General features: G+C 64.7%; 1 protein-coding gene across 1 annotated transcript in view; it reads left to right on the top strand.

Annotated features, from left to right (window-relative positions):
- The window catches only part of apbb1 (amyloid beta precursor protein binding family B member 1), a 43,267-nt gene extending 30,967 nt beyond the window's left edge, over positions 1-12,300 (top strand). Inside the window, exons 9-13 of the mRNA XM_031896273.1 lie at positions 3,866-4,013; positions 4,299-4,382; positions 7,026-7,138; positions 7,890-8,066; positions 10,362-12,300. Of these exons, the coding sequence (XP_031752133.1) occupies positions 3,866-4,013; positions 4,299-4,382; positions 7,026-7,138; positions 7,890-8,066; positions 10,362-10,526 (687 nt within the window). The 3' untranslated portion in view covers positions 10,527-12,300. The remainder of the gene's footprint in view (positions 1-3,865; positions 4,014-4,298; positions 4,383-7,025; positions 7,139-7,889; positions 8,067-10,361) is intronic.
- The last annotated feature ends 646 nt before the right edge of the window (positions 12,301-12,946 follow it).

Here is a 12,946-nt window from a genome sequence, read left to right as displayed (position 1 = left end):
CCCCCCCCAGTGCCCCCAGCCTGTGCATCTGCCCCCCCCAGTGCCCCAGCCTGTCATCTGCCCCCCCATTGCCCCCAGCCTGTGCATCTGCCCCCCCCAGTGCCCCCAGCCTGTGCATCTGCCCCCCCCCCCAGTGCCCCCAGCCTGTCATCTGCCCCCCCCCAGTGCCCCAGCCTGTGCATCTGCCCCCCCAGTGCCCCCAGCCTGTCATCTGCCCCCCCCCCAGTGCCCCCAGCCTGTCATCTGCCCCCCCCAGTGCCCCCAGCCTGTGCATCTGCCCCCCCCAGTGCCCCCAGCCTGTGCATCTGCCCCCCCCCAGTGCCCCCAGCCTGTCATCTGCCCCCCCAGTGCCCCCAGCCTGTGCATCTGCCCCCCCCCAGTGCCCCCAGCCTGTCATCTGCCCCCCCAGTGCCCCCAGCCTGTGCATCTGCCCCCCCCCAGTGCCCCCAGCCTGTCATCTGCCCCCCCCCAGTGCCCCCAGCCTGTCATCTGCCCCCCCCAGTGCCCCCAGCCTGTCATCTGCCCCCCCCCCCCAGTGCCGCCCCAGCCTGTCATCTGCCCCCCCCCAGTGCCCCAGCCTGTGCATCTGCCCCCCCAGTGCCCCCAGCCTGTGCATCTGCCCCCCCTCCCAGTGCCCCCAGCCTGTCATCTGCCCCCCCCAGTGCCCCCAGCCTGTGCATCTGCCCCCCCCCAGTGCCCCCAGCCTGTCATCTGCCCCCCCCAGTGCCCCCAGCCTGTGCATCTGCCCCCCCCCCCAGTGCCCCCAGCCTGTCATCTGCCCCCCCAGTGCCCCCAGCCTGTGCATCTGCCCCCCCAGTGCCCCAGCCTGTGCATCTGCCCCCCCCCCAGTGCCCCAGCCTGTGCATCTGCCCCCCCAGTGCCCCCAGCCTGTGCATCTGCCCCCCCCAGTGCCCCCAGCCTGTGCCATCTGCCCCCCCCCAGTGCCCCCAGCCTGTGCATCTGCCCCCCCAGTGCCCCCCAGCCTGTGCATCTGCGCCCCCAGTGCCCCCCAGCCTGTCATCTGCCCCCCCCCAGTGCCCCCAGCCTGTCATCTGCCCCCCCCCAGTGCCCCCAGCCTGTGCATCTGCCCCCCCAGTGCCCCCAGCCTGTGCATCTGCCCCCCCCCCCTAGTGCCCCAGCCTGTGCATATGCCCCCCCCCAGTGCCCCCAGCCTGTGCATCTGCCCCCCCCAGTGCCCCCAGCCTGTGCATCTGCCCCCCCCCAGTGCCCCCAGCCTGTGCATCTGCCCCCCCCCCAGTGCCCCCAGCCTGTGCATCTGCCCCCCCCCAGTGCCCCCACCCTGTGCATCTGCCCCCCCCAGTGCCCCCAGCCTGTGCATCTGCCCCCCCCCAGTGCCCCCAGCCTGTCATCTGCCCCCCAGTGCCCCCAGCCTGTGCATCTGCCCCCCAGTGCCCCCAGCCTGTGCATCTGCCCCCCCCCCTAGTGCCCCCAGCCTGTGCATATGCCCCCCCCCAGTGCCCCCAGCCTGTGCATCTGCCCCCCCCAATGCCCCCAGCCTGTGCATCTGCCCCCCCCCAGTGCCCCCAGCCTGTGCATCTGCCCCCACCCTGTGCATCTGCCCCCCCCCAGTGCCCCCAGCCTGTGCATCTGCCCCCCCCCCCAGTGCCCCCAGCCTGTGCATCTGCCCCCCCCAGTGCCCCCAGCCTGTGCATCTGCCCCCCCCCCAGTGCCCCCAGCCTGTGCATCTGCCCCCCCCCAGTGCCCCCAGCCTGTGCATCTGCCCCCCCCCCAGTGCCCCCAGCCTGTCATCTGCCCCCCCAGTGCCCCCAGCCTGTGCATCTGCCCCCCCCCAGTGCCCCCAGCCTGTGCATCTGCCCCCCCCCCCAGTGCCCCCAGCCTGTGCATCTGCCCCCCCAGTGCCCCCAGCCTGTGCATCTGCCCCCCCCCCAGTGCCCCCAGCCTGTGCATCTGCCCCCCCCAGTGCCCCCAGCCTGTGCATCTGCCCCCCCAGTGGCCCCCAGCCTGTGCATCTGCCCCCCCCCCCCAGTGCCCCCAGCCTGTGCATCTGCCCCCCCGCCCAGTGCCCCCAGCCTGTCATCTGCCCCCCCCCCCAGTGCCCCCCAGCCTGTGCATCTTGCCCCCCCCAGTGCCCCCAGCCTGTCATCTGCCCCCCCCAGTGCCCCCAGCCTGTGCATCTGCCCCCCCCCCCAGTGCCCCCAGCCTGTGCATCTGCCCCCCCCCCCAGTGCCCCCAGCCTGTCATCTGCCCCCCCCCCCAGTGCCCCCAGCCTGTGCATCTGCCCCCCCAGTGCCCCCAGCCTGTGCATCTGCCCCCCCCCAGTGCCCCCAGCCTGTGCATCTGCCCCCCCAGTGCCCCCAGCCTGTGCATCTGCCCCCCCAGTGCCCCCAGCCTGTGCATCTGCCCCCCCCAGTGGCCCCCAGCCTGTGCATCTGCCCCCCCCAGTGCCCCCAGCCTGTGCATCTGCCCCCCCAATGCCCCCAGCCTGTGCATCTGCCCCCCCCCAGTGCCCCCAGCCTGTGCATCTGCCCCCCACCCCTGTGCATCTGCCCCCCCCAGTGCCCCCAGCCTGTGCATCTGCCCCCCCCAGTGCCCCCAGCCTGTGCATCTGCCCCCCCAGTGCCCCCAGCCTGTGCATCTGCCCCCCCCCCCCAGTGCCCCCAGCCTGTGCATCTGCCCCCCCCAGTGCCCCCAGCCTGTGCATCTGCCCCCCCCCCAGTGCCCCCAGCCTGTCATCTGCCCCCCCCAGTGCCCCCAGCCTGTGCATCTGCCCCCCCCCAGTGCCCCCAGCCTGTGCATCTGCCCCCCCCCCCCAGTGCCCCCAGCCTGTGCATCTGGCCCCCCCAGTGCCCCCAGCCTGTGCATCTGCCCCCCCCCCCAGTGCCCCAGCCTGTGCATCTGCCCCCCCCAGTGCCCCCAGCCTGTGCATCTGCCCCCCCCAGTGCCCCCAGCCTGTGCATCTGCCCCCCCCCCCCAGTGCCCCCAGCCTGTGCATCTGCCCCCCCCCCAGTGCCCCCAGCCTGTCATCTGCCCCCCCCCCCAGTGCCCCCAGCCTGTGCATCTGCCCCCCCCAGTGCCCCCAGCCTGTCATCTGCCCCCCCCAGTGCCCCCAGCCTGTGCATCTGCCCCCCCCCCAGTGCCCCCAGCCTGTGCATCTGCCCCCCCCCAGTGCCCCCAGCCTGTCATCTGCCCCCCCCCCCCAGTGCCCCCAGCCTGTGCATCTGCCCCCCCAGTGCCCCCAGCCTGTGCATCTGCCCCCCCCAGTGCCCCCAGCCTGTGCATCTGCCCCCCCCCCCAGTGCCCCCAGCCTGTGCATCTGCCCCCCCCAGTGCCCCCAGCCTGTGCATCTGCCCCCCCCCCAGTGCCCCCAGCCTGTGCATCTGCCCCCCCCCCCAGTGCCCCCAGCCTGTGCATCTGCCCCCCCCAGTGCCCCCAGCCTGTGCATCTGCCCCCCCCCAGTGCCCCCAGCCTGTCATCTGCCCCCCCCAGTGCCCCCAGCCTGTGCATCTGCCCCCCCCCAGTGCCCCCAGCCTGTGCATCTGCCCCCCCCCCCAGTGCCCCCAGCCTGTGCATCTGCCCCCCCCAGTGCCCCCAGCCTGTGCATCTGCCCCCCCCCCCAGTGCCCCCAGCCTGTGCATCTGCCCCCCCCAGTGCCCCCAGCCTGTGCATCTGCCCCCCCCAGTGCCCCCAGCCTGTGCATCTGCCCCCCCCCCCAGTGCCCCCAGCCTGTGGCATCTGCCCCCCCTCCCAGTGCCCCCAGCCTGTCATCTGCCCCCCCCCCAGTGCCCCCAGCCTGTGCATCTGCCCCCCCAGTGCCCCCAGCCTGTCATCTGCCCCCCCCCAGTGCCCCCAGCCTGTCATCTGCCCCCCCCAGTGCCCCCAGCCTGTCATCTGCCCCCCCCAGTGCCCCCAGCCTGTGCATCTGCCCCAAGTGTTTCTGTGGTTACAGATCATGGCGGAGAGACGCAGCACTCGCTCACTCATGAACGGCCTCTTACTGGATCAGTCCCGATTGGTGGATATTCCTTTCCAAGGTAACAACCCCTGTCTCTAACCCCGCCCCCTTTGTGTCTTATCTGCCCCTCCCCCAGTCTGACCGGTCACTGTATCACTGGTCTGTGTCTCAGTACAGCGCCCCCCCATCTCATTACATGGTACAGTCTGGCGCCCGGGGGGGGGGGTCTCCTCAGATTTTAGCCCAGTAATGACATCACATCGCATTATATGTTGCATGTCTGTTTCTGTGTGACTCCGCCCACACGCAGGGAATTGTGGGACACAATGACTCCTCAGAGCTCTTTCCCCTCTTCTCTCCGCAGTCGAGTTCCCGGCTCCAAAGAACGAATTGGTTCAGCGCTTCCAAGTCTTCTACCTTGGCAACGTGCCCGTCACTAAGCCCGCGGGTAAGTACCCGTCAGTAAGCCCGCTGGTAGGTACACCCGTCAGTAAGCCCGCGGGTAAGTACCCGTCAGTAAGCCCGCGGGTAAGTACCCGTCAGTAAGCCCGCGGGTAAGTACCCGTCAGTAAGCCCGCGGGTAGGTGCCAGTCAGTAAGCCCGCGGGTAAGTACCCGTCAGTAAGCCCGCTGGTAGGTACACCCGTCAGTAAGCCCGTGGGTAGGTGCCTGTCACTAAGCCCGCGGGTAAGTACCCGTCAGTAAGCCCGCGGGTAAGTACCCGTCAGTAAGCCCGCTGGTAGGTACACCCGTCAGTAAGCCCGCTGGTAGGTACACCAGTCAGTAAGCCCGTGGGTAGGTGCCTGTCACTAAGCCCGCGGGTAAGTACCCATCAGTAAGCCCGCTGGTAGGTACACCCGTCAGTAAGCCCGTGGGTAGGTACCTGTCACTAAGCCCGCGGGTAAGTACCCGTCAGTAAGCCCGTGGGTAGGTGCCTGTCACTAAGCCCGCGGGTAAGTACCCGTCAGTAAGCCCGCTGGTAGGTACACCCGTCAGTAAGCCCGTGGGTAGGTGCCTGTCACTAAGCCCGTGGGTAGGTGCCCGTCAGTAAGCCCGTGGGTAGGTACCCGTCAGTAAGCCCGTGGGTAGGTACACCCGTCAGTAAGCCCGTGGGTAGGTACCCGTCAGTAAGCCCGTGGGTAGGTACCCGTCAGTAAGCCCGTGGGTAGGTACACCCGTCAGTAAGCCCGTGGGTAGGTGCCTGTCACTAAGCCCGCGGGTAGGTGCCAGTCAGTAAGCCCGTGGGTAGGTACCCGTCAGTAAGCCCGTGGGTAGGTACACCCGTCAGTAAGCCCGCGGGTAGGTGCCAGTCACTAAGCCCGCGGGTAGGTGCCAGTCACTAAGCCCGCGGGTAGGTGCCAGTCACTAAGCCCGCGGGTAGGTGCCAGTCACTAAGCCCGCGGGTAGGTGCCAGTCAGTAAGCCCGCGGGTAAGTACCCGTCAGTAAGCCCGTGGGTAGGTACACCCGTCAGTAAGCCCGCGGGTAGGTGCCAGTCACTAAGCCCGCGGGTAGGTGCCAGTCACTAAGCCCGCAGTAGGTGCCCTTCAGTAAGCCCGCGGGTAAGTACCCGTCAGTAAGCCCGCGGGTAGGTACACCCGTCAGTAAGCCCGCGGGTAGGTACACCCGTCAGTAAGCCCGCGGGTAGGTACACCCGTCAGTAAGCCCGCGGGTAGGTACACCCGTCAGTAAGCCCGGGGGTAGGTGCCCGTCAGTAAGCCCGCGGGTAGGTGCCCGTCAGTAAGCCCGCGGGTAGGTGCCCGTCAGTAAGCCCGCGGGTAGGTGCCCGTCAGTAAGCCCGCGGGTAGGTGCCCGTCAGTAAGCCCGCGGGTAGGTTCCCGTTGGTGCCTCTGATCTCCCCTTCCTGCTTCCTATCAAACAAGGGAGCTGGGGGCCACACTACAGATACAACATTTCTCTCTACACATGAACTTTAACTTGGATGTTCCATCCGTGTTGCTAGGGAAGGGACAGGCAGTGTCGCTGTGTTGCTAGGGAAGGGTCAGGCAGTGTTGCTAGGGAAGGGACAGGCAGTGTCGCTGTGTTGCTAGGGAAGGGGCAGGCAGTGTTGCTAGGGAAGGAGCAGGCCGGGTTGCTAGGGAAGGGGCAGACAGTGTTGCTGTGTTGCTAGGGAAGGGGCAGGCAGTGTCGCTGTGTTGCTAGGGAAGGGGCAGACAGTGTCGCTGTGTTGCTAGAAAAGGGGCAGTCAGGGTTGCTAGGGAAGGGGCAGGCAGGGTTGCTAGGGAAGGGGCAGGTAGTGTTGCTAGGGAAGGGGGAGGCAGTGTTGCTAGGGAAGGGGCAGACAGTGTCGCTGTGTTGCTAGAGAAGGGGCAGTCAGTGTTGCTAGGGAAGGGGCAGGCTATGTTGCTAGGGAAGGGGCAGGCAGTGTTGCTAGGGAAGGGGCAGGCAGTGTTGCTAGGGAAGGGGCAGGCAGGGTTGCTAGGGAAGGGGCAGGCAGGGTTGCTAGGGAAGGGGCAGGCAGTGTTGCTAGGGAAGGGGCAGGCAGGGTTGCTAGGGAAGGGGCAGGCAGGGTTGCTAGGGAAGGGGCAGGCAGGGTTGCTAGGGAAGGGGGCAGGGGCTAGGGAAGGGCAGGCAGTGTTGCTAGGGAAGGGGCAGGCAGTGGTTGCTAGGGAAGGGGCAGGCGGTGTTGCTGTGTTGCTAGGGAAGGGGCAGGCAGCGTTGCTAGGGAAGGGGCAGGCGGCGTTGCTAGGGAAGGGGCAGGCGGCGTTGCTAGGGAAGGGGCAGGCGGTGTTGCTAGGGAAGGGGCAGGCGGTGTTGCTGTGTTGCTAGGGAAGGGGCAGGCGGCGTTGCTCGGGAAGGGGCAGGCGGCGTTGCTAGGGAAGGGGCAGACAGGGTTGCTAGGGAAGGGGCAGGCGGCGTTGCTCGGGAAGGGGCAGGCGGCGTTGCTAGGGAAGGGGCAGACAGGGTTGCTAGGGAAGGGGCAGGCGGTGTTGCTAGGGAAGGGGCAGGCGGTGTTGCTGTGTTGCTAGGGAAGGGGCAGGCGGGGTTGCTAGGGAAGGGGCAGGCGGGGTTGCTAGGGAAGGGGCAGGCGGTGTTACTATGGGCAGTGAGAGACTGGATGCTTTCTGTGCAGGGATGGAGGTGATTAACAAGATGCTGCAGACTGCACTGGCGAGGAGTAAAGCCGACTGGATTCCTGTCACCGTTAATGTGGCGGCTGCAACTGTCACCATCACCCGGCAACAGGTCTGTATGGGCCCCGGGGTGTCCCCTATTCTCCCCTTACTGCCCCCCCCACCTGTGGTTTTACCCCTCCTTCTACTTCGTTCCCTGTCTCCTTCAGCTCTATTGCCCCCTTACCCATCTCACTATTGCCCCCTTACCCGTCTCTCTATTGCCCCCTTACCCGTCTCTCTATTGCCCCCTTACCCATCTCTCTATTGCCCCCTTACCCATCTCTCTATTGCCCCCTTACCCGTCTCTCTATTGCCCCCTTACCCATCTCACTATTGCCCCCTTACTCGTCTCTCTATTGCCCCCTTACTCGTCTCTCTATTGCCCCCTTACTCGTCTCTCTATTGCCCCCTTACCCATCTCACTATTGCCCCCTTACCCATCTCACTATTGCCCCCTTACCCATCTCTCTATTGCCCCTTACCCATCTCACTATTGCCCCCTTACCCATCTCTCTATTGCCCCCTTACCCATCTCACTATTGCCCCCTTACCCATCTCACTATTGCCCCCTTACCCATCTCACTATTGCCCCCTTACCTGTCTCTTTATTGCCCCCTAACCCGTCTCTCTATTGCCCCCTTATCCATCTCTCTATTGCCCCCTTCCTGTCTCTGTATTGCCCCTGCCCACTCACTGGCCCCGTTTGTTTCTCTTTGTGGGACCCCTCCCTGCGCCCAATGTGTTGTGTTCCCCCCAGCCTGTCAGTATTGCCCCATGTGCTGCCAGAACCACCCCTTTATACCCCCCTGTGTCTCTGACAGACGGAGGAGCCGCTGAGTGAGTGTCGGGTCCGGTTCCTGTCGTTCATGGGGGTCGGGCAGGACGTTCGCACATTCGCTTTCATCATGGCCGACGCCCCGGGGCAATTTGTGTGTCACATGTTCTGGTGCGAACCCAACGCGGCCCATCTGTCCGAGGCTGTGCAAGCGGCCTGCATGGTGAGAATCTGCCCCATAGCTATTGCCCCTGCCCCCATCTGTCCGAGGCTGTGCAAGCGGCCTGCATGGTAAGAATCTGCCCCGTAGCTATTGCCCCTGCCCCCATCTGTCCGAGGCTGTGCAAGCGGCCTGCATGGTGAGAATCTGCCCCATAGCTATTGCCCCTGCCCCCATCTGTCTGAGGCTGTGCAAGCGGCCTGCATGGTGAGAATCTGCCCCATAGCTATTGCCCCTGCCCCCATCTGTCCGAGGCTGTGCAAGCGGCCTGCATGGTGAGAATCTGCCCCATAGCTATTGCCCCTGCCCCCATCTGTCCGAGGCTGTGCAAGCGGCCTGCATGGTAAGAATCTGCCCCGTAGCTATTGCCCCTGCCCCCATCTGTCCGAGGCTGTGCAAGCGGCCTGCATGGTGAGAATCTGCCCCATAGCTATTGCCCCTGCCCCTCAATTTTGACCCTCCCATTAGGTCTGCCCCTCCCACTGGGGCCTTAGGTTTGTCCCTCCCACTGGGGCCTTAGGTTTGTCCCTCCCACTGGGTGCTGAAGGTCTGCCCCTCCCACTGGGTGCTGAAGGTCTGCCCCTCCCACTGGGGGTTTAAGTCTGCCCCTCCCACTGGGGGTTTAAGTCTGCCCCTCCCACTGGGGGTTTAAGTCTGCCCCTCCCACTAAGGGCCTCAGGTCTGCCCCTCCCTCAGAAATTCCTCATCTAAGGACACTGCCAATGCCATTCTAGGATTAAAGCCAAACTATCCGATTAAGCCCCGCCCACCTGCTGCACATTTAGGACTATGGGGGGGGGGGGGCTGATTTGTACCAGGGGCCCCAGTGTAGCCCAGTGAATGCCCCCCCCCAATCTGTGTTTCTTCTGCTGCACATTTAGGACTATGGGGGGGGGGGGCTGATTTGTACCAGGGGCCCCAGTGTAGCCCAGTGAATGCCCCCCCCCCCCCCAATCTGTGTTTCTTCTGCTGCACATTTAGGACTATGGGGGGGGGGGGCTGATTTGTACCAGGGGCCCCAGTGTAGCCCAGTGAATGCCCCCCCCCCCCCCCCCCCCCCCCCAATCTGTGTTTCTTCTGCTGCACATTTAGGACTATGGGGGGGGGCTGATTTGTACCAGGGGCCCCAGTGTAGCCCAGTGAATGCCCCCCCCCAATCTGTGTTTCTTCTGCTGCACATTTAGGACTATGGGGGGGGGGGGCTGATTTGTACCAGGGCCCCAGTGTAGCCCAGTGAATGCCCCCCCCCCCCAATCTGTGTTTCTTCTGCTGCACATTTAGGACTATGGGGGGGGGGGGGGCTGATTTGTACCAGGGGCCCCAGTGTAGCCCAGTGAATGCCCCCCCCCAATCTGTGTTTCTTCTGCTGCACATTTAGGACTATGGGGGGGGGGGGCTGATTTGTACCAGGGGCCCCAGTGTAGCCCAGTGAATGCCCCCCCCCCCAATCTGTGTTTCTTCTGCTGCACATTTAGGACTATGGGGGGGGGGCTGATTTGTACCAGGGGCCCCAGTGTAGCCCAGTGAATGCCCCCCCCCAATCTGTGTTTCTTCTGCTGCACATTTAGGACTATGGGGGGGGGGGCTGATTTGTACCAGGGGCCCCAGTGTAGCCCAGTGAATGCCCCCCCCAATCTGTGTTTCTTCTGCTGCACATTTAGGACTATGGGGGGGGGGGCTGATTTGTACCAGGGGCCCCAGTGTAGCCCAGTGAATGCCCCCCCCAATCTGTGTTTCTTCTGCTGCACATTTAGGACTATGGGGGGGGGGGGGCTGATTTGTACCAGGGGCCCCAGTGTAGCCCAGTGAATGCCCCCCCCCAATCTGTGTTTCTTCTGCTGCACATTTAGGACTATGGGGGGGGGGCTGATTTGTACCAGGGGGCCCCAGTGTAGCCCAGTGAATGCCCCCCCCCCCCAATCTGTGTTTCTTCTGCTGCACATTTAGGACTATGGGGGGGGGGGGGCTGATTTGTACCAGGGGCCCCAGTGTAGCCCAGTGAATGCCCCCCCCCAATCTGTGTTTCTTCTGCTGCACATTTAGGACTATGGGGGGGGGGGCTGATTTGTACCAGGGGCCCCAGTGTAGCCCAGTGAATGCCCCCCCCCAATCTGTGTTTCTTCTGCTGCACATTTAGGACTATGGGGGGGGGGGGCTGATTTGTACCAGGGGCCCCAGTGTAGCCCAGTGAATGCACCATGAATAGTGGGGGGGGGGGGGGGGGGAGTTCTATCTGGTGAATGCTTAGCCCCTCCCACAAGCTGGCCCCTCCCACACCTCTCTCTTGTCTCTCCCCAGTTGCGGTACCAGAAGTGCCTGGATGCCCGCCCCCACGGCTCCTCGTGCCTCCCCACCCCCCCCGCAGACTCAGTGGCTCGCAGGGTGGGCTCCAGCGTACGCCGGGGGGTCCAGTCCCTAATCGGATCCTTCAGAACAAAGCGCCCCGGAGGGCAAACGCCGTGACTCCTCCCACCTGTGGCCCCTAACTGGCTCCTCCCACGCGGCGCTCCTCGTCTCTCTTCCTATTGGGGGCCCCCCCGCTATATAAGCTGTTTTGTTTCCCCCGGAGTTTGGGGCCCTTCCCGGCAGAGACACTAGCAATAAGGCACCGATTGGCTCTGATTGGCTGCCGGACTGACACTATTGGTTGGTTGTCTCCATGCAGTTGTTTGTGTTGTTGTTTGTGTAATTGTGACGTATACACGCCTTAGTAACACTACTAGTGAGTACTAGCGAATGCTGCTACCCCCCCGGCCCCCCAGCTGTAACTCTCTTATTTATAATCTACTCCTACCTGCGCCCCCTACAGGTGCCCCAGGAGCAGGACTTATTGCCCCTCAGGCCCCTCCCCTGCCCAGTTGGGCCCCTGTCTCCTCCCACCCACCCAGTTGGGCCCATGTCTCCTCCCCCCCAGTTGGGCCCCTGTCTCCTCCCACCCACCCAGTTGGGCCCATGTCTCCTCCCCCCCAGTTGGGCCCCTGTCTCCTCCCACCCAGTTGGGCCCATGTCTCCTCCCACCCAGTTGGGCCCCTGTCTCCTCCCACCCAGTTGGGCCCCTGTCTCCTCCCACCCAGTTGGGCCCCTGTCTCCTCCCACCCAGTTGGGCCCCTGTCTCCTCCCACCCAGTTGGGCCCCTGTCTCCTCCCACCCAGTTGGGCCCCTGTCTCCTCCCACCCAGTTGGGCCCCTGTCTCCTCCCACCCACCCAGTGGGGCCCCGTGTCTCCTCCCACCCAGTGGGGCCCCGTGTCTCCTCCCCCCCAGTTGGACCCCTGTCTCCTCCCACCCACCCAGTGGGGCCCCGTGTCTCCTCCCACCCACCCAGTGGGGCCCCGTGTCTCCTCCCACCCAGTGGGGCCCCGTGTCTCCTCCCACCCACCCAGTTGGGCCCCTGTCTCCTCCCACCCACCCAGTTGGGCCCCTGTCTCCTCCCACCCACCCAGTTGGGCCCCTGTCTCCACCCACCCAGTGGGGCCCCTGTCTCCACCCACCCAGTGGGGCCCCGTGTCTCCTCCCCCCCAGTGGGGCCCCGTGTCTCCACCCACCCACCCAGTTGGGCCCCTGTCTCCACCCACCCAGTTGGGCCCCTGTCTCCTCCCACCCAGTGGGGCCCCTGTCTCCACCCACCCAGTGGGGCCCCTGTCTCCACCCACCCAGTGGGGCCCCGTGTCTCCTCCCCCCCAGTGGGGCCCCGTGTCTCCACCCACCCAGTTGGGCCCCGTGTCTCCTCCCCCCCAGTGGGGCCCCGTGTCTCCACCCCACCCAGTTGGGCCCCGTGTCTCCTCCCACCCAGTTGGGCCCCGTGTCTCCTCCCCCCCACCCAGTTGGGCCCCGTGTCTCCTCCCCCCCAGTTGGGCCCCGTGTCTCCTCCCACCCAGTTGGGCCCCGTGTCTCCTCCCCCCACCCAGTTGGGCCCCGTGTCTCCTCCCCCCCAGTTGGGCCCCGTGTCTCCTCCCACCCACCCAGTTGGGCCCATGGCCTGTATGTGTGGGTGGGGCAGGGTGCCAGCTCCGCCCCCCCCAGTCACTGTCGGTAACAGACCAAGATTTGCCCCATGTCAGACTGGTGCTGCTTTTGAAGCCTATTGGAGGAGGCACATGGTCTGGGGGCGTGGCTATACTGTATGTGGGCGGGATATACAAACACTACATGTTCACATGAACTCCCAGCTCCTTGGTCCTGTAAGCTCCGCCCACCTTGTGTTTCATTCATCCAATCACAATAAAGGAATAACAAGAACCGTGAGTCGTTATCACTTTCTGCTCAGTCTCAGTGTTTGTTGCACGACACCCAGGGAACTCTGGGAAATCATACAAATCTGCCCCCTTGCAGCATAGGGATTCCCCTGTACTAAGCACAATTCAGCAGGAACAGCCCCCTAAGTTTGCCCATAGCCTGTACAGAGTTACCATAAAACTATGGCACATAGGGATTCCCCTGTACTAAGCACAATTCAGCAGGAACAGCCCCCTAAGTTTGCCCATAGCCTGTACAGAGAGATACCATAAAACTATGGCACATAGGGATTCCCCTGTACTAAGCACAATTCAGCAGGAACAGCCCCCTAAGCTTGCCCATAGCCTGTACAGAGAGATCCCATAATACTCAGGGCCGTTACTAAGGACAAAGCCAGGCGCTGAGGGTGGGATCTTGTTGCCCCTGATAAGAGCAGATTCAGTAAATATTTGCCTCATTGGGACAGTTAATCAGTCCCGCCCACTCTTATCTCGGCAAATAGCAACATGATAGCTTGGGTAAATGCCCCCGATACTGACCGTCTGTGGGGGTGGGGTGTGAGCAAATTACTATGGTGCTGCCAATTTAACTCATTCAGCTCCCTAATATTAACAGGGCACCTACCCCCCCCCCCCTACAGAGACCCAAT

This window comes from Xenopus tropicalis, chromosome 2, assembly GCF_000004195.4.
Source record: "Xenopus tropicalis strain Nigerian chromosome 2, UCB_Xtro_10.0, whole genome shotgun sequence".
In the NCBI taxonomy this organism is placed as follows: Eukaryota; Metazoa; Chordata; class Amphibia; order Anura; family Pipidae; genus Xenopus; species Xenopus tropicalis.
This window is presented reverse-complemented; position numbering and strand designations above follow the sequence as displayed.